Source organism: Kwoniella botswanensis, chromosome 2 (genome assembly GCF_036426115.1).
Source record: "Kwoniella botswanensis chromosome 2, complete sequence".
Lineage (NCBI taxonomy): Eukaryota > Fungi > Basidiomycota > Tremellomycetes > Tremellales > Cryptococcaceae > Kwoniella > Kwoniella botswanensis.
The window spans coordinates 1,050,034-1,075,407 of record NC_088600.1 but is presented as its reverse complement, the minus strand read 5'-3'; the positions used below and the strand labels follow the sequence as shown (position 1 = coordinate 1,075,407).

Here is a 25,374-nt window from a genome sequence, read left to right as displayed (position 1 = left end):
GCATGTATCTATTGGCACTATCGAAATAATCGTGTATACTGTATCCCAAGTCAACTCATACAAGACGAAACGAGAATGCTAATGCTCTGCTTCGAGCTGGAGCAGTTTGTTTCAGAGAAATTTCTCTTCTATTGGCGTTATTACAAATGACAAACTGCTAACATAAGTGTTGTGTTCAAAACCAAGTCGAGACTACCATACCACACATCACATCCGAATAGTCACAAAATTACTGATGATTATAATTATGATCTCGTACATGTTTTTATCGTCCCAATATTTGCTGAGCATATACATAAACGTAGACATATCAGCCTAACGAGAACGTACGATACGATACACCAGTTGATACCAAGGTGACTGCGTTGAAGCATAAGTCAGAGAGTCTGTATCGTCATATTTTATGTTATAATCTCGGTCCTCTCCTTTCTTTACCATTTGAGAAGTACAGTATAATTACTTCCCCCGCCCTATTATCCATTCATGTCATCCAAACCCAACTTTATTCCTGCTCTTTCGTGAAATCAGCTTTTGAATCCCACGGAGTACCCTTCAACCCATCCAAACTTCCTAAAGGGTGTTCTTCTCTTGCCGTTTCCAATAAAGCGGAGAGCGATTCGTTTTGGTTTATAGCGTTCTGTAAAGGTCAAGTAAACATCATATCAGTCGCATGGCCTAAAATCAAAGATTCTCCTAGGTATATGGGATTGGATAAAGAGTTATGGAATCCCGTTGGCAAAGCGATATGTCTTAACCCGGAATTTCGGACTCACTTTCAAACAACCTTGATAATCTTCCCAAAATCTCCCACAATTCCTCTGATACTCCTCTGCTTTAATCTGTGCTCTACTCTTCCCTTTCGTATCTATCCCTTCTACCGCTTCACTCACAGTCTCCGATTCAGGCTCAGGTTCGGATAGGGCAAAATCATACCAGTGATGTTCTTCTTCCTGTACCGGTTGACCATTCGCTTGAGCACCTGGAGTTGGGTTGGTAGAAAGAGATTTACGAGCGAAGATCCGTCTGGAGGGGAAAGCCGATGCCCAGGATGTCACAAGTGGTTTACGCTGTGTAGTTTGGTTGATCTGTGGAGGTGGGGTAGACGTGGTGCTGAGAGGTAATTGAGGAGTTGTAGGAGACATGGGAGTAAGGGTTGAAGATGTAGAAGAGGAGGATGAGGAAGGCGACGAAGAAGCAGCGGCTAAAGCTGGTTGAAGGTATCCTTCGAACCATGCGTTGAAACATGAATCATAACGATGTTTGAGGGGTGTACATTCAGGTGAGAGGGATCTGTAAGAGTAATAAAATGTATAAGCGTTGTTAGTCAGTAGAAAATATGGGTTTACGAGAGTTGTCGTTATTGATCTACAATGGGAGGAAGAGGGTTGTAAACTCACTCCATCTTTCTTGGTCGTACTGTATTACTTCGATTTCAGGATTTTGATAATATGTATGTAGTATCTTCGCAGTCGGTGTTGACTCTCCTCTTGATCGTTCCTACTCGTGTGGTGGATGATAGATAGAAAGATGATTCACGAAGATGTCATTTTGGTGTTGGTGGAGGAATTCGTAGTTCGTTCGACCTCAAGCTCAGGGTAATTGATGACAATCCAAAATCACGTTCACCACCGAAGCCGAATTCATTACGAGTACTTGCGATGACAAAGATAGGATTGATGACCACGACTGATATCAATGTGAAATCCATATATCAGCATAGGACATTGACAGGTCCATGTATGTGTACCTTTAAGTGAAGAACATAAAAATCTCAACCTATTCAACCTCTATAATGTAGTAGAATATTGGAAATCCGTGTACTATGAATGTATAACTCGTGTATATCTCTCATATCAACCCAAGCAAGAATATAAATCAGTATAATGGAAGGAAAGGCTACAATGTTTTGATCTATTGAACCCGCATCTAATGTGTCAATTTCGTGATTGTGATAACATGACTGAACCTCGTTCAAACCACCTACTCCGATCCATCTTCAATACCATCTATGTTAGTTTCCGTTCCTTCCTTGGGTGATTCTTCCTCATCCGGATATTTAGGTCTAGTAGATTCTATATCGTCTATATCCCGATGAAAATGTCAGCTGGTTGACAGGCTTATCCAGATAAAAAGCGAATACCAGCTCACCCATGAATGACAGATATGCCCATTCGACAGCTTCCGCAGCCCAATAGAAATCGCAGTGCTAACATAACAAGCCAACAAGTCAATTCTTAACCTCATACAAAGATGGTGATAGTGTATGAGATCTGGACTCACCTCACTCTTATCCAACTTTGTAACTTTGATAACCTTCACGTCCTTCTCCTTGTTCTCCATTCTCTCAATTAACGGTTCGGCCAATACGAGATAATCCCTCCCACCATGATAAATCGATAAAGGTGGGAAACGGTTATCGAACCATCTTTCGAGCGAATCATCTAATGTACATTTCCGATCGGCGAAACCACCTTTACCGCACCACCAGAAGATCGAGGCGGAAGATACGGGCGTGGGCGTGAATCGGAACATCTTGGTCTTTCGTCGGTGGAGCCTGGAAACGTATGTATGAACAATCAGCTGTAGATCTTCACGACTTGACACCATATGATAGAACGACATGTCAAGCATGACTGAATGATGCGAGAATCGGAATCTACTCACCAATTAGCGTCCGTCCACCCAAACAAGAATGCAAACATGATATAACCCAAACTAGCAAACAGCCTCGCAGGGGCATAATCGTAAGCCCACCGCATCAAGGGTATGAAGTCCAATACACCGAAGAATCGTTTCCAAGTCGACCATTCCATCTTGTTCAACGCGGTGAATGGGAAACCGTGGGTGAGAGGTCCAGCATATACTGCAGGAGCGAGGGCGATGAATACCGATAGTTTCTTGCCTAGGGATGGGCACATGCCTAATGAGAGGGAAATGAAAGCGAGACCGTTCCCTTGGGAGTGACCTATGAATGCGATCTGTAGTAACAGCAAGATTAGCAAGGGTTCACTAGGTGATGACTGTTGAGCAAAGGAAGTGAAGAAAACCCACCTTGTCGTACCCCGTCTCTCTACAGACATGTTCGACCAAAGCTGGTAAGTCGTACATCGCCAATTCCCTGATCGTCCAGTCTGTACATCAATCCAAATTGTCAGCTTGTGCAGCCCAAATCGACAGCAATCTCACGGTAACTGAGTCTACTCACCCCAAAACCTTGGATCGTTCCTACTAAAGTTTCTATGACCCATATCGAACACTCCTCTGGTATTTCCCAAATACACTTGATAACCACCATTTTTCGCCAGCCAAAATGCAAGCGACCGATCCTCGGAAGTGACGAATGACCCGGAGGACTGGAACAGTCCGTGAAGGATCAATACTGGGAAGCCGCCTGAGAAGGAAAGGGAAAAGAGTTACAGCAGTATCAGTATACAAAGTGTACGACGCTCTTTTGAAAGATGATACACTCACCTCGTCCATCTGATCGAGGTTCAGCTTTTGGGTCGATCACTTTATGCATCCTACACGTTCGAATCGAACATCAGTTTCAGTCATCTACAGCAGAATATATGAATTTCAATCATGCGATTGGATTGTTCAAACTCACTTTAGGTAATAACCATCTTCCGTCTCCACCGTCTGATGTTCAATATCCATCCCAACCTGTCTCGCATAATCACTAGGATCTTTTGATATCTTCTTTCCCTCCTTTTTCCAATAATTCTCGTCATCCCATGGAAACTTCTTAGGTCTATCTGGCCATACCCACTTCGGTAGGGCTTTACAGCATTCCGCTGTGAACGCCCATAACACAACGAATATGAGGAAATAAGTCGATAGGATGATAGAGATACTTTGGTTGATGAACAGATTCAACTTCGCAAGGAGAGTCAGAGGTTTGGGTGGGATGGGTGAATAGGTTGATAAACTTGGTGGAGGGAATGTAGGTCTTGTCAAATGTTGAGAAGGGGTAGTAGACCTATCGATGAATATCCTTCTTAGAACACCTCTATTGCTTGATGTAGATCCAGTTGAAGAACTTCTAGATAAAGATGGTTTCATATTGAGATTGTAGTTGCTCGAATATGTAGGTGTAGGAGATAACAATGGTGTTCTTTCTTCCCCTCCACTACCGTTTTTGTAAGATGATGGAACACCTAAACCATCTTCATCGATTTCATATTCTGGTGTACGGGCTTCGCTCGATCCTCTAACTGCCCTAGCTTGCGCCGAGGCTGTCATCCCGTTGGGTAAGCTCATAGCTGCTCTGGCGGGTGCGTCGAGTAAAGTAGAGGGCGGTGCGCGGGTGAGATGGATGGGTGGTGCACTAGGTGATATCTTTGCGGGATGGGTGTTGAAGGAACTTGATTGTCCAGAGGAAGGAGATGAAGAATTGGAGTTGGAATTGGGACCTTTCTCGTCGATGATGTATTTGGAAGGTATCAACGATGAATCACCGGTCAGAGGTGCTCCCCCATGAGGTGATAGGGATTTGATGATTTCGGGAGAAGGCGAGGATGAAGATGAGTCGGGTGAAGGTGTAGATGTGGGTGAGACGATCGAGGTGGTCACTCCTAGTAACTTGGAAGGGAGGAGGGTTGCCATCTACCGGGAGTAATAAGTGAGTTGATGAGTTGACAGTAGCAAGAGGAAAAAGGTGGACTCACTTTGAAAATAGGTGCTATACCAGTCTTAAGTCTTGGTCTAAGAAATGCACGCACTACCTATTCCCCGATTGAAACAGACAGATCTACCGTGCTACTGTACTACTCCTCTTGAGTGCTACTGTACTACTCCTCTTGAGGATGTCCTTTCAGATACCCTATACTGATTCAAAAATTTCTGTTTCTCTTTCTTCGTATGTATGTATATATATATGTACTCTCGGCCTGACCATGCATTTATTCACATGGAATGGCAAGGGCAGCAATGCGGTTTTTAAGACTTATCTCGATATACCTTATACCTTATCTCTGTTTGTAACACGTGAATAAATGAGATAGGTGAGAAAGGTGACCCTCGTGTCGATGTGTTGATCTTGTTTGAGTCGGTTGTTGTCGGTGAAAGGATGATGGACGTACAGATGAGTGATACAACGATCGGGTCCGTGTATGTTTATGAAATTTCCATCTGTTTACCTGTTTATACAACGATGAAATTCAGGATGATGAGAAAAGAGCCTAGATCAGGTTCTATCTAATGGCGCTATATGACCGGGCTGATCGCATTAAGGATAATCCCAAGGATAAACGTGCTGAACACGGTGTAATGACGTTGAATCGTTGAATTCCCTTGACAGAATAGTTACGGGAAGGTCAACTATAACCATATGCATTCTCATTAGCATTTTCATGGGAATCATAAACGTAATAACTCTGTTACTCTGTTACTCGTAATGTTTTCTGAATTCTTGATGCTGATGCTCCACAGAAGGAATATGACGTTATCACATGAGGTTGGGTTATGGCTCATTCTTATCTCTTCAAATAGAGTAGACATGAAATGATGATGATGCTACGCAATTCGAATGAAATTGACTAAAGACATCATATACACTGTGCCTTCGAGCAGACCATATACTCAGGTATGCATCCAAACAAGATATCAACAAACGTATACGGTTGAATGCACAGTACTCAAGTCCAAGTACGATTATTTGGTCCTTCACCCATAGTCAACCTAGTAAAACCGAACATCCCATTTCCAGCAAGATCTCCCTCCACGAACAAGCCTCATCATCCAAACCATCATCGATCCTCTTCCAGCATTCTTCAGCTACGCTCTCCAACACGTCAATCTCATAACAACACTGAACCCTAAACCACCTCAAGACTTCTCTTGCCTTTTGTCGTTGGGTAGGTGAGATCAGGACGGTGCATGTGATCAAGAGGGACTTTGTGAACCAGAGTGTCATTAACATCAGCTACAGCAGTATGATCTGACATTTGCTTGGACCGTGGGCCGGGCTGTACTCACAAAATTCATCCATTCAATCTTATCTCCCACCTGACTACAGATTTCCAAAACTGTATCCGCCGATTTCTGAATAGTTTCCTCTTCCCTGGGGAGCTTCAATAGATCTCTCATGATGAGAATATGGAACGCATGCCACGTAGCTAACGAACCATCTTTCGTACGTTTCCGCGTAATAGTTTGAGGAACAGTAACGATCCAATTGGCCATATCCGTTCGCAATTCGTTGATCCGGAATGTAAGAGACTCCCTCCATCGTCGCTTCTCTTCCAACCATGCCAAGGCGAGTTGAGCCATGTGATTATCTGGATTAGAAGGGATGAATGGCTGATTGGGGTGATCAAAGAATGATTGACGGTCTAGGTCGGCAGATTCGTAGGTCAAGTTGATCACTCGTGTCATCAGTCGAGGGATGGATCGGTGCATTCCCCATGTACCTTCGCACGACTGAGAGGATGGAGAGCATAGAAAAGTCAGCTCAGAGGGATGATTGAGATATGCGCTAGTGGAGATGTTCCACTTACATCATGCTCTGACGGATCGACTGGTGCCAACCTCTCCCACCAGGTCGATGAGTCAGTCAAGACGACAGTTGGGTCACCGGTTGATAAAGAGCCTAGTATTATTTCGCAATCAGAATCTCGTACTATGAGCGCATTTCTATTGAGTGGAAAGTGGAGACACTACTCACGCCCTACATCACCAATCGTCATAGTCTCTATCAAACATCTCAATAACGGCGATACAGGTTTGTCCGGTACATCCGTAACATCGGGATACGGATTATCGGGGAACAGTATACGTTCACAACCACCTCTTCGTCGGACTGCCAGTAGAGCTAAGCGTATGACTTCTCTCCAGTGTGGATTGGCCCCGAGTACCTAGGTGAAATGATAAGGATTGAATGGTCAGCCAGCGTTCAGTGATTAGTAATTCCATGATCACGCTCACTCACATCATCGCAGCTTAATATGACTGTACCAGCCAGGAAAGCATCCGACTCAACCTCCTCAGGAATATTTTTAGCTTGACGTAGTAACTTGATCGCTTCTCCTCTGTAGGACAAACCGAGTTCACGAGTACGTCCCGAAGATGAGGTTGTCGATCCTCGAGCTTCTAGTCTGTGGTGGGAATGATTGAGTTAGATTAGCATAAATGATGTGCCAGGGAAGGCTTCTGGAGGCCAAAGCGGGGACTCACACAGATAGATGGATAGCGCCCATAGCTAACATGCCTTGTTTCAGCGCTTCGGTACTTAGCGGAGCTTCACCTGAAGGGACTAGGAATAGTCTAGCGACATGTTCGACCCATGGATTGGGTTCCTCTTCGACGACGAGGATGGAAAGGGAGTAAGTGAGAGCGTGGTGGAACTGTCAACAAGAGGGTATGAGCGATGTCATGTTTTTAATTTTGTGGTCCCATGGAAACAAAAAGAAAAAAAAAAACACCCACACATCTCAGATCCTCTTCTACAGGGAACATCTTCCTCAAAAACTCTGGAGGGTCCAACGGCCCACCGAAGAACTGACCCATCCTCGTATCCCGACAGAGCGCCATGAGAAGTTCGACCGAGTCCATTTGCTGGACTAGCTGTGTGGGGTGTGGGATCCATATCGAGTGGGCGGAAGAGGATGGTACGGATGTCAAAGGTGGTTGAGGAGTATAGGTGATTGATGTTTGGGTGGGATTAACATTGGAGTTTGGAGTTGAAGATATCAAATTGGTAGGGGTGTTTATTGGATTGTTACTACTATTATGAGCTTGATCTTGTATTTCATCTTTTGGTATTGAAGTTGAAGAGTCCTCTCGTTTCTTTTTACTGTTGTTGTTGCCATGTCTCTTGGCTAGTTTTTCAGCTACGATATTAGGATTGAAAGGTTTCTTCTCCGGGTAGACGCACTGTTGAGTTTGAGGAGATGATATAGCCAATATGAATATTTGATACCTCATAGTACATCATCCTATAGGTCTTGCTATATACTACAGACTCACCTCTGCGCCGTAATTTACACATCTCTTACATTCCGGTTTCTCTATACCGTAATGATGATAATCAGTCAAAATCAGACATCGCAAAGTTTTCATAATTAAGAATAGAAAACCGATGACTCACCCAAATCACACTTCAATCTCCTACTCCTACAGACCAAACACCCATTCCTTGATCTCGTAGCTTTTGGTTTTCTGTCGGCTTCATCTTGTCGTATAATTGGAGAAGCGGATGAAGAAGAAGACGACGCTACGGCGTTCGTCCTGTCAGGTCCCATTGTTTCCCTCTTCTCTTTTTCTTGTTTTATCTCTTATCTATTTGGATATGCGCAGTACTGTACTCTACTTTGATCTAGTTGGTCGACAAGGTCATCAGAAGGACGTTGACGTAAATGTTGATATACCAAAGTAAGAAGGAATGAAGAATTCGTAGGAAATCAGGAATGTCGGGGAAAGGCGGGAATAGGCGAGTTAACCTTTATGCGGTGATTCTTGGCAAAACAACCATGTCTATACACCACATGCTTGCTTACTTGAGTAACGCCTTTTGCATTCGGATTGAGACAGTTGTACAGGTAAAAATGACTATGCATTAGAATTACGAATAGTATATAAAAACCCATCTATCTATGATATGTATGTATGCGTTATGAATCAACCAAAGATGAAGCGCTTCTATCAGAATTAAAGGAAATAATCAAACCATCCTCGTCAATTTACTATTCCTCATCCAACCGTTCACATAGCCCTCCACTATCCCAATCATACCATACGATTTACCCATTTGACTAGATAGTCAAACGCATCCACCAAATTTGACTCCTACTCTAGCTTCACAAGCTACTCCCAGCGCTTTCACCCATTCCACAGCCTCCAGAACTTCCCTAGTGGGCTTCTCGGCAAATCCAACAGACTGAGAAGCCAATTGACTCAACACCCTCTCCAAATCAGCTTTGATTGCGAGAGCGAATCTTCTTCCCCATTCCTCAGCAGCACTAAAACCACTTAAAACTTGTCGCTCGTACTCCACCACAGTCCATCCCCAGATTTCAGCGGGGTGTCTGATCTTGTATCCTCCGGAAGAAGCAGCCGATTTCTCATCAGTGCCTAATGGTAAGCCACCAAGAGCGGTATTGGCTTGACGAAGTAAGATGGTAAACAAAGTTACTGAAGGTAAATCTTCCATGGCATCGTCCAAAGATTCTTCAACAGGATCATCAATATCATCCCTTAATCTCCTTGTACTTGCCAATACCCTAGTAGAGCACGAAGCACCTTTGTACATTGCATTGGAGATGATTCGGAAAGAAGCCAGCGCTTCCAGAGCTTCGTGGAGGGCTTCGCGGGCGATGTGCTCGGTAGCATTTGGATCTTGGGGTGCAGAAGGTGTAGTGGGAGCTTGTACTAATCCACCGACAAGTCTCTTGACGAGTCCCTCGAGCGACATCAATGCGTGAGTGGCAGGATGAAGTTGTTGGGCACCTCGGGGTGGAGAAGGTGGTCGCGAGTGAGATCGAGAGGGTATAATTGACAATGAAGAAGTGAGTTTGGCGGTGACTCCCCCGAGAGATGGAGAGGCGACGACGGTCGGGGTCGTCTCTTTCTCTTTGCCTAATCCGGCTAAAGCTTTGGCTACACTACCTGGACTGGGAGGTCGATTGGGTGATCCACCCAGGTCTTTTTCTGATACGATACACATGCCCTTCCAAATGACAGCTACCATGACGCCGGTAATCCAACCTTCGCCATCGTCCGCACAGGGCGCAGCGACAAGCTCAAAGACTTTTCTCGCTCCATCAACGCGGTTGGCAAAGTGTTGGAGGCAAGGAGGAATAGCGAGCTGACGAGAAGTGCCGCCCGATGAGATTTCCTTGGTAAGGCGAGACACAGGAGCGGAAGAATGTTCTTTGGTCACGCTCGGAGTAGGGGCTGTGGTAGGCGCAGGGATAGAAGCTAGTCCGACAACCTTACTACCTGATGGGGAAGTACCCTCGTTTCTTGATAAACTAGCTACCAAGTCTCGTTTGAGTCCAAGCATGAGAGGTTGGATGACTTTACTGACGACCAAATCGAGCTTGTCCATCACTGGTCGAAGAGTCTCTTGAACGAAGCGGGGCCAATTACCGGTCTCCAGAGTTTGCTCTAAGACCTCGCAGGTCTCCCATGCTGCGTGAGCGACTGAAAGGACAAAGTACTGAGATGGGTTGAGTGGATGGGCAGCAGGTGCTTGAGCATTGATGTTGAGTGCACTACCGAAAGCAGGATCGGTGAGGGCGGGAAGGAGCAAAGTCTCGAGTCGAGTGGTATAGATGGACAAAGCTTTGACGGCAGTGCGAAGGACGGCTCGAATGAGATAAGCGTCGTTGGGAGGGAAAGGCAACTCCCTATTAAATATCATCAGCAGAAATTCCTAAAGTGACGATGAATAGTAAGACTCACTTGACGACAGCTTCTCCTACTGACCATCCATTTCCTTTCTTAAACCCTTTCTTAGCTTTGAAGTCAACGCCAGCACAAGCTTTATTGACGACTTCGTTAAGTCTCAAGCCGATGACATCCATGTGTTTAGCTTGAATGCCAGCAGGTTCGGGGACGGTGCCGGCGGGCGCCGCGACGCCGGGAAGGGGCGAGGCAGAACTACGAGGAGTTACGGGTCTGCTCCCAGGGGGAGAAAGACCTTTCTTTCCAGTAGCGCCCAAGGGTTGTGAAGGGGCTACAGTCGCTGGGAGATTAGCGGTTCCATTGGCATTGTGATGTTGGAGTGATGACACTTTATCGGCCACTTGTCGACTGAGTGAGCGAGATCTGGGTTTACCATCTCCATTAGGTACGACGGCAGTACCGGAAACGGTGGTAGATTGGACGGTGGGAGGTGCGGGGGAGGATGGTCGCGAAGGTCTGTTGAGGATGGGAAGTGTTCGAAGGGCTTGCATCGTGATGAATGATTTTGAGCGATAAGGGGTTTCAGGCGTTGCGGTGTGTATGTCTTGGTGGTTTCTGAACGAATCCTTTGGTTCGATGTATTATTTGAGTTCTATATATGTACTGATGTGATGCTGTATAGGTCTAGTGGGTCGGCAAGAGGATTGAGTGAACCGCTTTGTGGGAGAGGAGGTAGGAGTGAAGCTTAATTACCCCATTCGATAAGATGGCGCTATGGCGTATTGATTATTGGAATGAGTATCTATGCGATTATACTAATTATATTGATTGTAAAAAGTAGTTGATCGTTTCTAGGCCAGTTGTGTACTGGCTGTTTATGGTGTTTGCGTTGCGAGTCAAATTATGGGGGTTTCTCTCCAGAGTCGAGTAACAAGAGGATCAAGGGTGGAAGTCTGAGGAGACGAGAGGCGACGGTGTAGCTGTGAGATGTGGAAAGAAGCGTCATTTGTCGAAGCGGAGTATGGACGATATGAAAAGTAGACAGAGTTGAGGTTGAATATGATGTGGTGATGGTGAGGATGAAAGGTTGGGAATGGTGGGTATGAACGTGTATCGATTGTTGAATGTTGATAGATAAGGAAAGGAGGGTGTTAAAGGAGGGTGTGGGTGGTGAATTTTTCAAAATTGGTTGTGAACATAGCGCGTTTCGAAATGGAATGGGAATGGCGAATGAAAGATCACATATCAGTCAGCGGCAAATCTCATTATGCATCATAGACCATAGTATAAGTTGACTATCCGTGCTCAACCAGCATCCTCTCTTCGTGATCATAATGCAATTGAGAAGTCCACTCACCCTGCGTCCCCGTTAGTTGAATATCTTAAATAGCCACTATGAGGTAGTTTTGATTTCTTCATCGAGTATCGTGGGTTGTTAGAAATTCAATGAATTTTGAAAAGCTTGTTGAGGAGGTGAGTCCCTTTGTTGAGTGAGTTGATTCGAGGCAAAGATGCCAGAAGTTTACTTTGAGAGTTGTAAAGATAAAGATAGATAGTAGGTGGTAAGAAGTGAAAAGAGAAGAGAGTCGAGAAGATGAGAGGTGAACAGGGTTTTCTTTTGCTATGATATGATCCAGGACAAAGGGGTTGTTTTGCTCTATCCAACCACATTTCGTCATAACACACGGTCGTGTGGTTGTATCGATTGGAAAATTTTCAATTAGTGGTGTTAGTGTAATGAGCATTACAAATCGGTCTAATGGTACTAGTGATTGGGAATACTAATGCTATTATTGGAATTACCTTAGATCAGTAATTAGCCGAGAAACCGTCGCGCGTCATCAATACGTAATACTTTGAGGTGGCCACGTGACTTGAGAATGTTAAGCTGTGACGTGTCGATTGTGCTGTTGACGATGAAGGTTGTGATGATGATTGATGTTCTGGTGAACGCATTGACAGACGATTGCACAGATTCCAATAGCTGAGTGGACCAAGAGTTTCGTTTTCCGTCTCTGCCACAGCACAACCAGAATGTCAGCTCTGCGGCGTGCCAGGCGCTCGACTTACATCCTCTTGGCTTTACTCTTGTCGATATCCCTACTCTCACCACCTTCCCTTATCCTAGCTCAAGAAGTAGAAGAGCAAAGTGGACCGGAGGAAACATCTATATCAGATGGCACGTCTCTCTCATCATCAGCATCATCATCACACTACATGCTAACGTATCTCGAATAGTATGCGCACCCCTGAGAGAGGCTCAATCAATTCTCAATTCCCTCGCACCTTCTCCAAACGCCCATCTGGAACACAAGTTAACATCGACCATCACCCCTTTTTCGTCCAAGGGATGGTCCGACGGTCTGGGATGGGGCCATGAAGGTCCATTATCGACCACTTTCCGCTTACTTCCCCGTTTGCTAAATACACTTTTATCGCCCAAAACGTACTTATCGAAGATACCGGTCATCGGAACTGATGGGAAACAGCGCAAGGGTGCAAAGATAGGTAGAGCCAGGAGAGAGCGGATAGAAAAGTTGTTGGGATTGATGGAAGATGCAGAGAGGAATGGATGTAATCAGGTATACGGCGTAAGAGGCGAACTGAGAATGGTGAGCTATGCCATTATCGTTTTGGCATTCTGCGAAATCGGTAGCTTATGTGACGTATGAACAGTTCCCGCCAAAAGGGATGAAACAGGATTTACAAGCTTCATACAACTCGTACAAGGTGAGTTGTCGGGTACGAGAAAATTATCATTACTCAGCTAACGTTGAGAGGGCCGTTTAGAAATACCTCGAACACACTGCAGATCCAGAAGCTCAGTTTATGGTTGGATTCTTCCATGCTACGGGATTAGGAGGAGTGGAGCAGGATCAGGGAAAGGTCAGCTCGCTCTTGCCTTGAGATTGCAATTTCCTAGCAGCTGACGGGTACTTTCATAGGCGCTGCTGTACTACACTTTCGCAACTGTACAGGGATATAGACCCGCTTCGATGGCTTTGGGATACAGGCATTGGGCAGGAATCGGTGTGAAAGAGGTAAGCTAAGGTGCTTCTGGTTTCGATACAGTCATCTCAGCTTATGAAATTATTCAGGACTGTATGCTTGCTTTAGATCATTATCAGACAGCAGCTGAACAATGTGAGTTCCTTCCCAACACGACAAGACTATTGCCTCCAATCTCGTACGCTGATGATCGATTACCTTCAACAGCATACCAAACATTCTTATCTGGACCACCCGGAGGCCTTACCCTTCCTCTCACCAATACCCGTCTTTCCGACAGGGTTGGAGGAATCTACGGACCCCACGCCTCATGGGCATCTACAGGATCAAATGCCCACAGACCCGCTATTCGAGCGACTATGGCTTCAGCCCGAGGAGAAACCGAGAAAGAGATATTAGAATATTATCAATATCATTCCGACCGTGATTCACACATATATACCGTCCGACTCGGTCGATTGTTTTACCTAGGTTCCGTGTATTTCTCTCATGCGGGCGTATCAGCCGGTGCAGAGGGTGTAGGAGAGATTCCGCGAGATTATAAGAAAGCCAAAGAATATTTCTTGAAAGTTGCGAGAAATTTGTGGCCTAAAGATTTCGAAACGGATGGAACTGTTTCCAAGAGGAGAAAATTGTCGAAAGAGCAGGAAGATGGGATAAGGGAACCTGCGATGGTGGCTGCTGCTTTCCTTGGAAGGATGGCGTTGAGAGGTGAAGGTGGGAAACCGGATTATAGAAGGGCGAGATTATGGTATGAAAGGGCTGCCGAGTTGGTAAGTTGTGATCTCCCTAATATCACATGAGTTCTTTGGAATTAGGTATTAATTTTCATGAGCGTGGGTATAGGGCGACCGAGAAGCGCATAATGGTCTGGGAATCATCCATCGAGACGGCCTGATAGTTCCGGTGGATAAACAGAAAGCATTTCACTATTTCCAAGCTTCCGCTTCTCAGGATCTAGCAGAAGGTCAAGTCAACTTGGCCAAACATCACCTGGAGAGAGGAGAGGTTGTTCTGGCAAATGCGTATTTAGAAGTAGCCTTGAGACACGGTGCGACATTCGAAGCATTCCATTTGTTGGGTAAGATGCACGCTAAAAACGTGCAATCTGCTGATGGAGGAGGGGTGAATGTTGGAAATGGTAGACCCGGATTATGCGGTGTGGCAGTAGCTTACGAAAAGTTAGTTTCAGAAAGAGGTAACTGGGAGCAAGATTTCGTAGGAGAAGCGGATAAAGCTTGGTTGAGGAATGAAAAGGATAATGCCTTTTTGGGATGGTACATCGGTGCTGAATTAGGATATGAATCTGCTCAGAATAACATAGCTTTCTTATTGGAAAAAGGATTCAAGTTGGGTGATTCAACTTTCAAATTCAATTTGGGTTTAGAACATGATCATGAAGAGGGAGGCGGAAGGGAGAAGATAAGTGAAGAGAATAAGGAAAAGGCATTGACTTGGTGGATCAGAAGTGCGAATCAAGATAATGTGGATGCTATGGTCAGAGTGGGCGATTATTACTGTGAGTGGAATCGAGTGGAATCTCAGCATCCAGAACTGTGTTTCGGGATGTTAGGTCGAGCGAAAGCTGATATTTTTATTCCTGTTTTTTAGACCAATCGCCCGAATCGTATGATCGGGCGGTAGTGTACTATCAAACTGCCGCTGATACCCAAACTTCTTCAATGGCCTATTGGAACTTGGGATGGATGTATGAGAATGGACATGGTGTGCCTAGAGATTGGCATTTGGCTAAAAGGTTTTACGATTTGGCTGGTGAAACTTCCTCTGAAGCTTATTTACCTGTTATGTTGAGTTTGATCAAATTATATGCGAAATCGTGAGTGTCTCATCGCCCGCATATGGACCTATCTGTAACGAACCTATGACAATATGTTATGCTAAATTCAAATGGATAGGTGGTGGATCGATATTCAAACTCGAGGTGCTATACCGGGTTTATCAATATTCGAACCAGATTCCAACACACCTCAGATCCAAATATCAACTTGGACCCGAATCAAAAGCTTGTTCACTGATATACCTCCAGTCGTTCCTCAAAGACCGGGATTCGATGAAGAAGGATTCGAACTTGTTGCAGACGATACTGAAAGGCAAGATAATTTGGAAGAAGAGGGATATGATGATTATTCAGGAAGTGGATCAGGGTGGACGAATAGACCTGATGATGTGGATGGTGATGATTTGGTGGAAGATTTAGTAGAGGATTTGATACTTGTTGCTGTGCTTTGTGGGACGGTGGGATTGATTTGGTTAAGAGGAAGATGGGCACAACAGGAGAGAGAGAGGGAGGAAAGGAGGAGAAGAGAAGGTGGGGCGAGGTGAGACAAGTATGAGTATTGTCAAAATGATTACACACGGCGGATGACTGTTCTTTACTCATTATCAGATCGATGATATCATGTTGTAACATATATATGCATTTGTCCTACGGCTGCAAGAATCTACATGGTATGTGAAAATGAAGATTTCAGATCGATATCCGCGTGAAAGTATGCATTCCGTGCTGAGGTGGTGTCAACAAACAGGTTATATTACCAACTAAGCCCCCGTAGCATTCCAGATACCAACTTCTCCATCTTCACCCCCCGCTACCAGAACCTCGCCATTCCAATCGACAGCCAACAACCTCTCTCCTAGGACTTTCCCGTTCTTGGTCACTTTCCTGGCATCTTCTTTCTTCCTGTTGGCGTTGGATACAGAGAACAAGGAATGTTTGGGTGATCGGATATCCCATATTTGGATGATACCTGAATAGGTGGCTGAGGCGAGAGTGAACGACGATGTGGGGTGGGTTTTGAGTGATGGGACGGGAGAGGTGGTTGGGAGTGTTAGGGAGATTAGAGAAGAGGCTATGATGGAATTCTGGTAATTAGCCTTGATTCCATGATCGAGTATGGATATCAAACCAGACACAGGTGGGGATTGATATTTTGTCTGATCCTATCGAGAAATGGTACTTACACTGCCTTGTGTCCCATAAGCAAATTGTCCTGTCCATATTACCAGTTGCCAAAGTACCATTCGCAGCGAATTGATCAATACATAATGCCGATTTATCAAATGGTCCTTGCTACAAAGAAGTAACAACGAAGACTGTCAGTACACTCCTCCATATGCGAGAGAGTTGAGATAATCGACTCACCCTCGTCACATCATTAACGCCCATAGTCAAATCCCACCCTCTCACAGACCCATCCCAACTCGCCGACCAGAACTTGTTATTATCAAATTTATCCCATACCAATCCACCAACCTTATCCTTATGCGCACTAAACACATTATCAGGTATCCTCCTCCACCCCCCAACACCAGTCGAATCATTATCCAACAGGCCCTCTATAGGTTCTCTGGGATTTTCTTTTTCCAACTTTCTACGTTTCTTGTTATTTTGTCCGGGCAAGTAGGATAATGGTTCAGAAGGGATTTGATGGTCTTCCGGTTCTGTGGAAGGTAAAACGTAGAAATTGATATCACCATCCCATGATCCACTGATTAGTTCTTGACCTGATGAAGATGCGACTATACTTGATACCGGACCGGTATGTCCATGCAAGGTATATAGCTCCCTTGGAGCGGTGGTGTTGTCGGGTGATAAGGATGGAATGGTATATACGTGCGTCAATCGATCGACACCTCCTGCAGCTAGGAGTATATCTTTATCCTGAGATGAGGGCGATATCCATGTACAGCAGGTGGCTCCCAGTGACGTTGGTAGAGGGAGTGTGTACAGTGCAGAGGAAGTAGAAGCGGATGAGAGAGGGAGGATTTGTAGATGAGATAGATAAGATGAAAGGAGGATGTATCTATAAAACAAGATCAGTTTTTGCTTGAAACGATATACTCGTTACACTCACCCATTCCTACTCAGACTCAACCCACTGACCCAATCTTCCACCTCTACTCTCCCAACCTCCTGAGGAGGTAAAGTCGACCTTACATACTCTACATCTATCGTAGTCTCCTCATCATTCCCTCTATTTCTCTTTACCCAATTTTCCAAACTCCCCCTCAACACTTCCCCATTGATCAGAAATTCAAATGGAACAGGTTTTTTACCCTGTTCGGCGTTGTTTTGAAGCACTTTGTTGATAAGTTCGGAAAGTTGGTATCGACGCCATGAAGAAGGGATGAAATAGGTTGATTGCGGGATAGCATCTGATGAAGAACGGGTAAAGAGGTTGATAGGTAGTTGAGATACACCACCGGTGGCAGCACCGGTAGGATTGGAGGTGCTGTCCATGGGTATGTCAGACATTTTTGCTGTGGGTTTTATGCTATTGAGAAAGAGAGATGGAATGATCGACTTGATCGTTGAGATGTGTTGAGCTGAAAATTCAAAACGAACTCCGGACCAGAAATTTTACACGTGGTTTTACTCAGGAACACACTCTGTTGACATCCGTGGGAAAGTGGGATCTCAACTTGGATGATGACCGCCGGGCAGTGTCCGGTTGTACGAGTGGTCGAGCGAGGGAGTGGTTTCAGTTGCACAGGAGACGCATCTGAAAAGAGAATGTTAGATCCTTTCATCTCTACGGTTGGTCAGTAAACTTAGATGGATGTGAGAGGTATCGAGGGATAAGATACAGATAACCAGCATCATCTCAGTACGGATCGAAGAGATGACCAACAAATAACCAAAAGATCGATTGGCGACTGACGACACGCGAAAGTAGCAAAAATGTCAGTCGAGTATAGCAATTTGAACAAAGCAAAGAGGACGAGGAGAAGCAAGGTAAAAAGCTTCATGGATAGGCTTCCATACTACTGTGAGCTCTACACCAGCTTCCTAAGCCGCCTTCCAAGCTGTGTGACGGACTAGCTGACAAGTATGTTTGCAGTCAGCCATGTCATCCTGATATCAACCTGGATAATGTTTATGCTCTTTATCACCCTAGGCGAAGTATTGCTGAAACGAAGAGAGATTGGGAGATTTGTGGAACAGTAAGCTGATGGATATTGATGTTTTCAATTCCACCTCGGCTGATCTGTTTCCCTTAGATCGATATTGTACAACTCCCTACTGTTTTTAACGCTTATATCGTTGGCGACAACTGCGAGTCGATCGCCCGGTGTACCGGATCAGTCACTTGCGCCGCCTATCAAACAATTGCAAGACCAAGGTATTCGATCGGGTCGCTCAGGAAATCAATTAATACAGAAGAATGCAATGGAAGAATATCCACCGGAAGAAGATATCGATGATGATGATGATAATGTCCCATTGAGATATCTAAGAAATGCACAATGGGTCAATACACGAATTGGAAAAGATAGACCATCTCCCTTGCCTTTACCAAACACACGGACTCATCCTCCTCCTACTGGAATAGATCGAACAGAGGAAGAAGGAGGAGAATATGAAAGTGCAACTGATTCAGATTCCGGATCCGAATTTTCACCTTTCCCACTCAGCGCCAAAAGCCCTTTCGTACCCTCCACAGCTGTAGATGCAGGGGAAGATGATGAAGATGTACTTGAAGATCTGCGTTTGACTTCTACTACCGAAGGTACAGAGGATATGTCAGCTTCATTGTTGAGAAGTGAAAGTAGTGAAAAAATTCGGGGAAGAAGTTTAATGGCAAAGAGTAATAACGGTGAAACTCGATGGTGTAAGAATTGTAATGGCTGGAAACCTGATAGATGTCATCATTGTAGGCATTGTGAGCAGTGCGTTCTGAAGAGTGAGTCTCAGCGGCTCCACTTAACCCTTTCAGCTATGTATCAGCATTCAAAGGCGTTTCCTGGGATGCATCAGCTGACATCTGTTTATGACATAGTGGATCATCATTGTCCCTGGGTAGGAACATGCGTAGGGTATCATAACTGTACGTCCACCCATTCTCATGCAGCTATAAACAGGATTGACATACTTGCATAGACAAGCCATTCTTCCTGTTCATCAACTACGCTTTGCTTTTGGCAATCTACGCAACTTTCGAAGCGGGATACGAAACATATCGATTCTTCCAAGATCCATCTGAAGCAGTGCCCTATAGAGCGGTACAGATGGAGGTCAATCAGACGCTAGATACCGCTAGCATAGCTGCCAACGATAACTGGTCTGTAAGTCTTGTTACAACTCTCAAATTGCAAGAATGGCAATTGACTCGATTTGGTATATGTAGGAAGGCTTGGGAATATCGCCAGCGGTGTTCATGATGTTGACTATCATGGGAGGATTCATGTCTTTAGCTGTCGGTGGACTGGTAGTTTTCCATTGGTATCTCGTTTTGTGAGTCTCCGCTATATGTCATCTCTCCTTGTCGCATCCTATGACTCTTCGATCCTTCTGATGCCGCACTCTCTTGCCCCTCTCTCTCCTCCCATCCTTTCCCATCCTTTCCCTTCCTTTCCCTTCCTTTCCCTTCCTTTCCCTTCCTTTCCCTTCCCTTCTCTCATCTCTCTCCTATATCTCCTGTGTCTCTCGTGCTCTGTCCTTCCTCTTGGGGATGACATCGCCTCGGCCTCTTTAGCCTATCCCGTCGCCCTCACACTCCGCAGGGATCGTACTCCACCCGTATGCTTTCCTCAAGTTAATACAAATTCTCTTCTATATACTCTTTTAGTAACAATCAAACCACCTTGGAAAACATAACCCATTCCTACCCATCTGCACTCCTCGACGAAACCCCCAAAGGCGCTCAGTGGAAAGCCGATCACCTCCTCACTCGATCGGAGAGAAACAGACTGAAATGGGAAGCTAGGGAGATAAACGTATATGATCTAGGATGGCGTAAGAATCTTAAAATCCTGTTTCTCGGCGAAGAGAAGGATATAACAATGTTAGGAATGATCCAGGCGCTATGGCCTGCAGGTCGACCCAGTAGGTGAGTATCTTAGTTCCTTTGTGATCGATTGCCCAAGTCAAAAGCTGATATGTGTTGGATTATAGATATGATAGGAGATCTGGTCATTTCTTCGCTTACAACCCCCATAAATTCGAGGAATTGAGAGACTTGACGATGGAATTGAGATATGGGGTCGTACCTGAGGGACAAAACAAGGAGAGAAGTAGTATGGACAATACAGTTGATGGCGATGAAGGTGAAGGTGTAGTTGATCAAAGGTCACGAGACCAGCATGACGAGGGGTATGAATTGGATCAAGTGGCAGAAAAGGGGCTGCACGAAGGGGCAAGAGAAGAGAGACGAGGAAGGGAAGGAGATGTCAAGTGGTTTGAGGTGTAATCCTCTGTGCCATGTGTATGACTGTACCAATAGATTTCGATCCTTGTTGCCATGTGCATCGTCGCTCTGTACTCGATTGTATAATACTTCATGAATATACACGAAGCGGATCTTGTTCACTCCTGTCCGAGTACCGACGGAAAGGGCATGTTATTGTTAGTTATCTTTTGTAATCAGACGCCCATGAGCTTGGTTTGACGCGCGGCTTTGATCCGATCCACCGTCAGCTGCCCACCGAGATATACTCGAGTATGGGCAACATGCGATCACCTCAAGGCGCCTTCCGATGGTGCGGGTACTTATACACATGTACATATGTACAACTCGATTGTCGTGATGATGCTCGACTGTGATCTACTTTACTCGACGTGTCTTGTCTTCTTGATCTTCCCCTGAACCAAACGATCACCACATTCAAATGAGTCAAACCACGGTCATCCGACATGCTCCTCTCGTGGGATATCCCGAAAACTCGTTATACACCGTCAAAGTCATTGATGGTACCATCGAGTGCGTCGACGAAGAAGTCAGTGGGAAATACGTGAATGGGTACGATGAATCTACTGTAGAGGTGATTGATCTAGATGGGAAAGAATGGTTAAGTCCAGTGAGTCAGTTCATCGACTACCTCCTCATCTGTCGTGCCCCATGTCAGGCAGATTGTCGTGATGATTCTTGTTCTATACTGATAAAAACCTAGAGTATGATAGATTGGCATGTCCACACCAAGCTCGCGGCCTTACATTCCAACAGACTAAATCTCCAATCCTGTCAATCTGCCAAAGAAGTACTGGAAACTGTCAGACTCGCTCTACAAGACCCCAAGTACGATCCAAGCTTGGAGAAGAACCTGGTCGGAATCAATATGAGGAATTCCAATTGGCCCGATGAAGATCTGATTGCCCTCAAAAGACTGGACGAGTTATCACCTGATAGACCGTTGTTCCTGCTTTATAATGGATATCATTCAATGTGGTGTAATACGCTTGCCCTAAAAGCTGGAGGATATGATCCGAAAGTGCATACGGGACATTTGGAAGAACAGGAGGCATTCAATATGTTCCCTAAGCTTACTACTGCTAGTGAAGAGGTGGTAGATGGATGGATCCTGGGAGAGGCAAAGAAAGCTGCGTGAGTGGCTTTCTTTGGGTTTTTGTGTCAGTGACTAGCCATAGACTAGGACCGTGAGCTGATTTGAATGCCTTCAATCTGCAGCGCAATGGGAGTGACCGAGATAGTTGATTTGGAGATGGAACATAACATCGCCCACTGGCAACGACGTTACAAATCCGGTCATGACTACCTTCGAATCCACGTTGGTATGTACACTCAACACATTAACGACGCCATCAAGCTAGGCCTTACATCAGGCGATGATGTACCTTCCACCGATGGACTCATCAAAGTAGGTCCCTATAAGATTGTTACAGATGGATCACTGGGATCTCAAACTGCCTTCTGCCACGATGCCTATCCAGGTTCTAAAGATAACCACGGCATATACTATTATCCTCCCTCGACCCTCAAGGAGATGATCGAAAATGGGTTGAAGCACAATTTCAGATTTGCAATTCATGCGATAGGTGATCAAGCGAATCATCAAACTCTCAAGACCATCTCTGAAGCAAGTTCGAAACTACGTAGTGGATCGACCATCGAACATGCCCAATTATTAGATTTCGACGTGGATTTACCGGTATTCAAACAATTGGGTCTGATAGCTTCCATCCAACCTTCTCATCTTGTAGATGATAGAGATCTATGTCACAAGTTCTGGCCTGGGAGGGAACATAGGGCATATGCGTTCAAGTCAATTGTAGATGCTGGTATACCAATCAAGTTGGGAAGTGATGCTCCCATAGCGCCGATGAATCCCTGGGAAGCTCTGGCGGTATGTATAACGAGGGCGGGAGAGAATGATGAAGGAAATCCATTTGTGAAAGAGGAGATATTGGATTTGGAGACTGCGTGGAAAGCTTCAACTTCTGTAAGTAATCCATCATATCTGGGTTTGCCATCATCTATCGGTGATTTCTGTTAATGCTGTGTCCTATGTAGAATGGGAAATCCAAGTTGGAAGTTGGTGATCGAGCGGATCTATGTATCCTTCAGTCCAACCCTTTGAAGCAGGACGGTGCAGGCTTAAGAGCGATGAAAGTGAACGGAACCATGTTGGGCGGTAGATGGACCCACAAGACTTTTTAGACTGGAGGTGATAATTTGGCTATTCACCCTCAACCTGTAAATTGGAATTAGTACGGATCTTAAGGCGATGGAATCATGATATTATGCATTTCGATTATTGACGTTCGTTGGCACTATGAAGGGTCATTTACTCCTCAATAATTCATCATCCCGTACGACAGTCTACCTCCATCTATTATGCTGTTTTTGCCCAAAGCTGGACTTGATCATAATCTTCATATCAGCTTTCGCCTACTGTCTTCAACCCTGTCGCAGAATACCTATCACATGATTCCACCTTTTCCCACCCCACCTCCTACCTCCGCTTCAGCTTCAGCTTTCGCCCTAGCTTCCGCTTTCGCCCTCCTCTCTTCCTCCTTCCTCCTTCTCTCCTCTTTCTTCTGATACTTCTCCAACTTCTTATTCGTTTCCTGCTCTTTCACCTTGTTTTGCACCTGATTCCGTGTAACTTCCAATGGATTGTAAAACACCACCCAGAGTCCTCTCTGCTTATCATCATCTTTCCATCGTTTCCCTACAACACCTTCCAACTCTTCATGAAACATACTAACAATTTCCATCTTCTTGTTTTCAGGTATCGATTCTCCCCTTTTCCTGTTCGCAAACACGATTTGAACTCTATCTCCTTTTTCCAGCAGGCTTTTGGCCAATTGAAGTTTGTGTAATAGATCGCCTTGAGCGGATTGCCAAGAGATTTGAACTTCCTTTTCTTCCATTGACATTCTCTTTTTCAATTTGGCTTTTTCCTCTGAATCTCTCTCTTTCTTTCGCTCTTCCAGCTTGTTGATGAGTTTCACTATTGGTATTTCTTTATCTACGTTAACCAGGACTAATGAATGGGTAGATTGATCGTATGTACTGAGGATTGAACGGAGGGATTGTGGCTCGAGCAAGTGATTAGTAGATGGGTCGACGAGCTGAACTGTTCTGTAGGGTATCGTCCCATCTTTGTATGAGAGAGGATGAGTTTCAGGAGCGGGAGCACGTAATCCGAAAGAAGAGGATGAAGATGATGCTTGTCGTGTGAAGGAGCAGGTGGGTGGAAGGGACGGAGCTCGGGCAAGTATCACGGGTCTGACATATGCTATTTTGGCATTTGAGCGCAATGCTGTTGGTATGATTGAGGCCATGCTGTCCGTCTGGCTAGCTTGTACGAGGCTCACAGATGTTGGTCATGCAGAGATTGAAGATGAGCAAAGGAGAGTAATGTGACATCTCTGTGAATGTGTATCTGTAAACTCGCCCTCCACTTCGCACAAAGTTAGGATCCGAAGGCTCGAAAAAGTCATTATCATCGACCCGATCCCCCATCTTTCATCTTAATTTCTTCTGATCACAGTATATCCACATTGACGCAATGCCTAGACCATCGTTACCTCGTCACATACTTCTTCGTCGCTCGGCGAGATCTTTACCTCTTCAACCTCCTCGAACCATCCCATTTCGATCGATAACCACCACCACCTCTTCATCATCTCCTTCTCCATCTTATCCTCGTCAAAACACTCCCTCTACCTCAACCTCATCATTCAGCACCATCAACGCCTCAGAAATCTCGCACTTCTCCTCCCTTTCTTCGCAATGGTGGGACGAAACCGGCGAATTCAAATTACTACATCGTATGAACCCTACGCGTATAGAATACATAAGACAGAAAGTCGCTCTCAGCTCCCCGGAAGGGGAAGAATGGACATTCGAAAACAGGCATTCTGATTTCGAGCGAGAATCAAAGAGGGGGACGGGATTATGGCTAAATGGGAAAAGATGTTTGGATGTAGGATGTGGTGGTGGATTATTATCTGAATCGTTAGCTAGATTAGGTGGTCAGGTCGTTGGTGTAGATGCGAGCGAATCGAATATCGGGATAGCAACTACCCACGCTCAACAGGATCCATCTCTATCGACCAAAATGCAAAATGGAGAATTGAGATTCGTTCATTCCTCTGCGGAAGTCTTGAGAGATGCAGGTGAAAAATTCGATGTGGTCTGCGCGATGGAGGTGTTGGAACATGTTGATCAGCCTGGAGAATTCATGAAGAGTTTAGGGGAGATGGTAAAGGTGAGTTCCAAACATCTCGGGTTGATGTAATGAATGTAAGAGCCTGATCATTGTATCGTGTATTGCTCAGCCCGGAGGTCATCTCATACTCTCAACGATATCTCGAACACCCTTATCTCAACTCTTAACTCTCACATTGGCAGAAGATGTCTTGCGACTAGTCACGCCTGGGACACACACTTATAGGAAATTCGTCAAACCACATGAACTGCGTAAGTTCGTGTATTCAGATATGGGTGGATACGGTACGTGGCATAGGAATGAAGATGCCAGTGATATCAGGACGGAAGAAGTAGGCGAGACTAGAGGAATAGTGTATGACCCCCTGGCGGGTAAGTGGAAATTATGGGGTGGGGTGGAAGGAAGTGCGTGGAAAGAAGTTGGGGAAGGGTGTAATTATATGTATCATGCTAGAAAGAGGATGTAGGTGATGTATGCGTGTTTCTCAATAGGTAAGATAGCATTGCAGTGAACCCAGTGATTGGATCTTCGAAACGTATTGCAATACATAGTCTGATGATTACTACCCCCCTACTGATTATACAC

General features: G+C 45.1%; 10 protein-coding genes across 10 annotated transcripts; 4 read left to right on the top strand and 6 right to left on the bottom strand.

Annotated features, from left to right (window-relative positions):
• Positions 1-502: 502 nt before the first annotated feature.
• On the bottom strand, positions 503-1,402 carry L199_007287 (uncharacterized protein; the record flags this gene model as incomplete). The annotated part of the gene is made up of 3 exons (XM_064892981.1): positions 503-637; positions 774-1,290; positions 1,398-1,402. The coding sequence occupies 3 exons, from the start codon at positions 1,400-1,402 to the stop codon at positions 503-505; spliced, it is 657 nt and encodes a 218-aa protein (XP_064749053.1).
• Positions 1,403-1,980: 578 nt separating this feature from the next.
• Positions 1,981-4,605, bottom strand: L199_007286 (uncharacterized protein; the record flags this gene model as incomplete). Its single annotated transcript, XM_064892980.1, has 8 exons — positions 1,981-2,081; positions 2,149-2,206; positions 2,281-2,554; positions 2,665-2,978; positions 3,052-3,131; positions 3,206-3,391; positions 3,472-3,521; positions 3,608-4,605. The coding sequence occupies 8 exons, from the start codon at positions 4,603-4,605 to the stop codon at positions 1,981-1,983; spliced, it is 2,061 nt and encodes a 686-aa protein (XP_064749052.1).
• A 1,069-nt stretch (positions 4,606-5,674) lies between these two features.
• Positions 5,675-8,240, bottom strand: L199_007285 (uncharacterized protein; the record flags this gene model as incomplete). The annotated part of the gene is made up of 9 exons (XM_064892979.1): positions 5,675-5,893; positions 5,977-6,420; positions 6,498-6,589; positions 6,665-6,854; positions 6,929-7,094; positions 7,174-7,343; positions 7,426-7,872; positions 7,966-8,006; positions 8,087-8,240. The coding sequence occupies 9 exons, from the start codon at positions 8,238-8,240 to the stop codon at positions 5,675-5,677; spliced, it is 1,923 nt and encodes a 640-aa protein (XP_064749051.1).
• Positions 8,241-8,758: 518 nt separating this feature from the next.
• Positions 8,759-10,895, bottom strand: L199_007284 (uncharacterized protein; the record flags this gene model as incomplete). The annotated part of the gene is made up of 2 exons (XM_064892978.1): positions 8,759-10,346; positions 10,402-10,895. The coding sequence occupies 2 exons, from the start codon at positions 10,893-10,895 to the stop codon at positions 8,759-8,761; spliced, it is 2,082 nt and encodes a 693-aa protein (XP_064749050.1).
• Positions 10,896-12,378: 1,483 nt separating this feature from the next.
• Positions 12,379-15,696, top strand: L199_007283 (uncharacterized protein; the record flags this gene model as incomplete). Its single annotated transcript, XM_064892977.1, has 10 exons — positions 12,379-12,523; positions 12,583-12,956; positions 13,021-13,074; positions 13,135-13,230; positions 13,290-13,385; positions 13,443-13,488; positions 13,561-14,126; positions 14,200-14,872; positions 14,965-15,190; positions 15,270-15,696. The coding sequence occupies 10 exons, from the start codon at positions 12,379-12,381 to the stop codon at positions 15,694-15,696; spliced, it is 2,703 nt and encodes a 900-aa protein (XP_064749049.1).
• Positions 15,697-15,912: 216 nt separating this feature from the next.
• Positions 15,913-17,629, bottom strand: L199_007282 (ribosome biogenesis protein YTM1; the record flags this gene model as incomplete). The annotated part of the gene is made up of 4 exons (XM_064892976.1): positions 15,913-16,223; positions 16,336-16,444; positions 16,517-17,177; positions 17,229-17,629. 4 exons carry the CDS (start codon positions 17,627-17,629, stop codon positions 15,913-15,915), a joined length of 1,482 nt encoding a protein of 493 aa, XP_064749048.1.
• Positions 17,630-18,055: 426 nt separating this feature from the next.
• L199_007281 (uncharacterized protein) lies at positions 18,056-20,564 on the top strand (the record flags this gene model as incomplete). Its single annotated transcript, XM_064892975.1, has 8 exons — positions 18,056-18,143; positions 18,216-18,318; positions 18,376-19,058; positions 19,155-19,202; positions 19,256-19,440; positions 19,503-19,609; positions 19,944-20,204; positions 20,270-20,564. The coding sequence occupies 8 exons, from the start codon at positions 18,056-18,058 to the stop codon at positions 20,562-20,564; spliced, it is 1,770 nt and encodes a 589-aa protein (XP_064749047.1).
• Positions 20,565-20,982: 418 nt separating this feature from the next.
• Positions 20,983-22,769, top strand: L199_007280 (uncharacterized protein; the record flags this gene model as incomplete). The annotated part of the gene is made up of 4 exons (XM_064892974.1): positions 20,983-21,171; positions 21,265-21,695; positions 21,780-22,551; positions 22,623-22,769. The coding sequence occupies 4 exons, from the start codon at positions 20,983-20,985 to the stop codon at positions 22,767-22,769; spliced, it is 1,539 nt and encodes a 512-aa protein (XP_064749046.1).
• Positions 22,770-23,032: 263 nt separating this feature from the next.
• L199_007279 (uncharacterized protein) lies at positions 23,033-23,899 on the bottom strand (the record flags this gene model as incomplete). The annotated part of the gene is made up of 1 exon (XM_064892973.1): positions 23,033-23,899. One exon carries the CDS (start codon positions 23,897-23,899, stop codon positions 23,033-23,035), a length of 867 nt encoding a protein of 288 aa, XP_064749045.1.
• A 227-nt stretch (positions 23,900-24,126) lies between these two features.
• Positions 24,127-25,255, top strand: L199_007278 (3-demethylubiquinone-9 3-O-methyltransferase; the record flags this gene model as incomplete). Its single annotated transcript, XM_064892972.1, has 2 exons — positions 24,127-24,828; positions 24,899-25,255. 2 exons carry the CDS (start codon positions 24,127-24,129, stop codon positions 25,253-25,255), a joined length of 1,059 nt encoding a protein of 352 aa, XP_064749044.1.
• Positions 25,256-25,374: the final 119 nt, after the last annotated feature.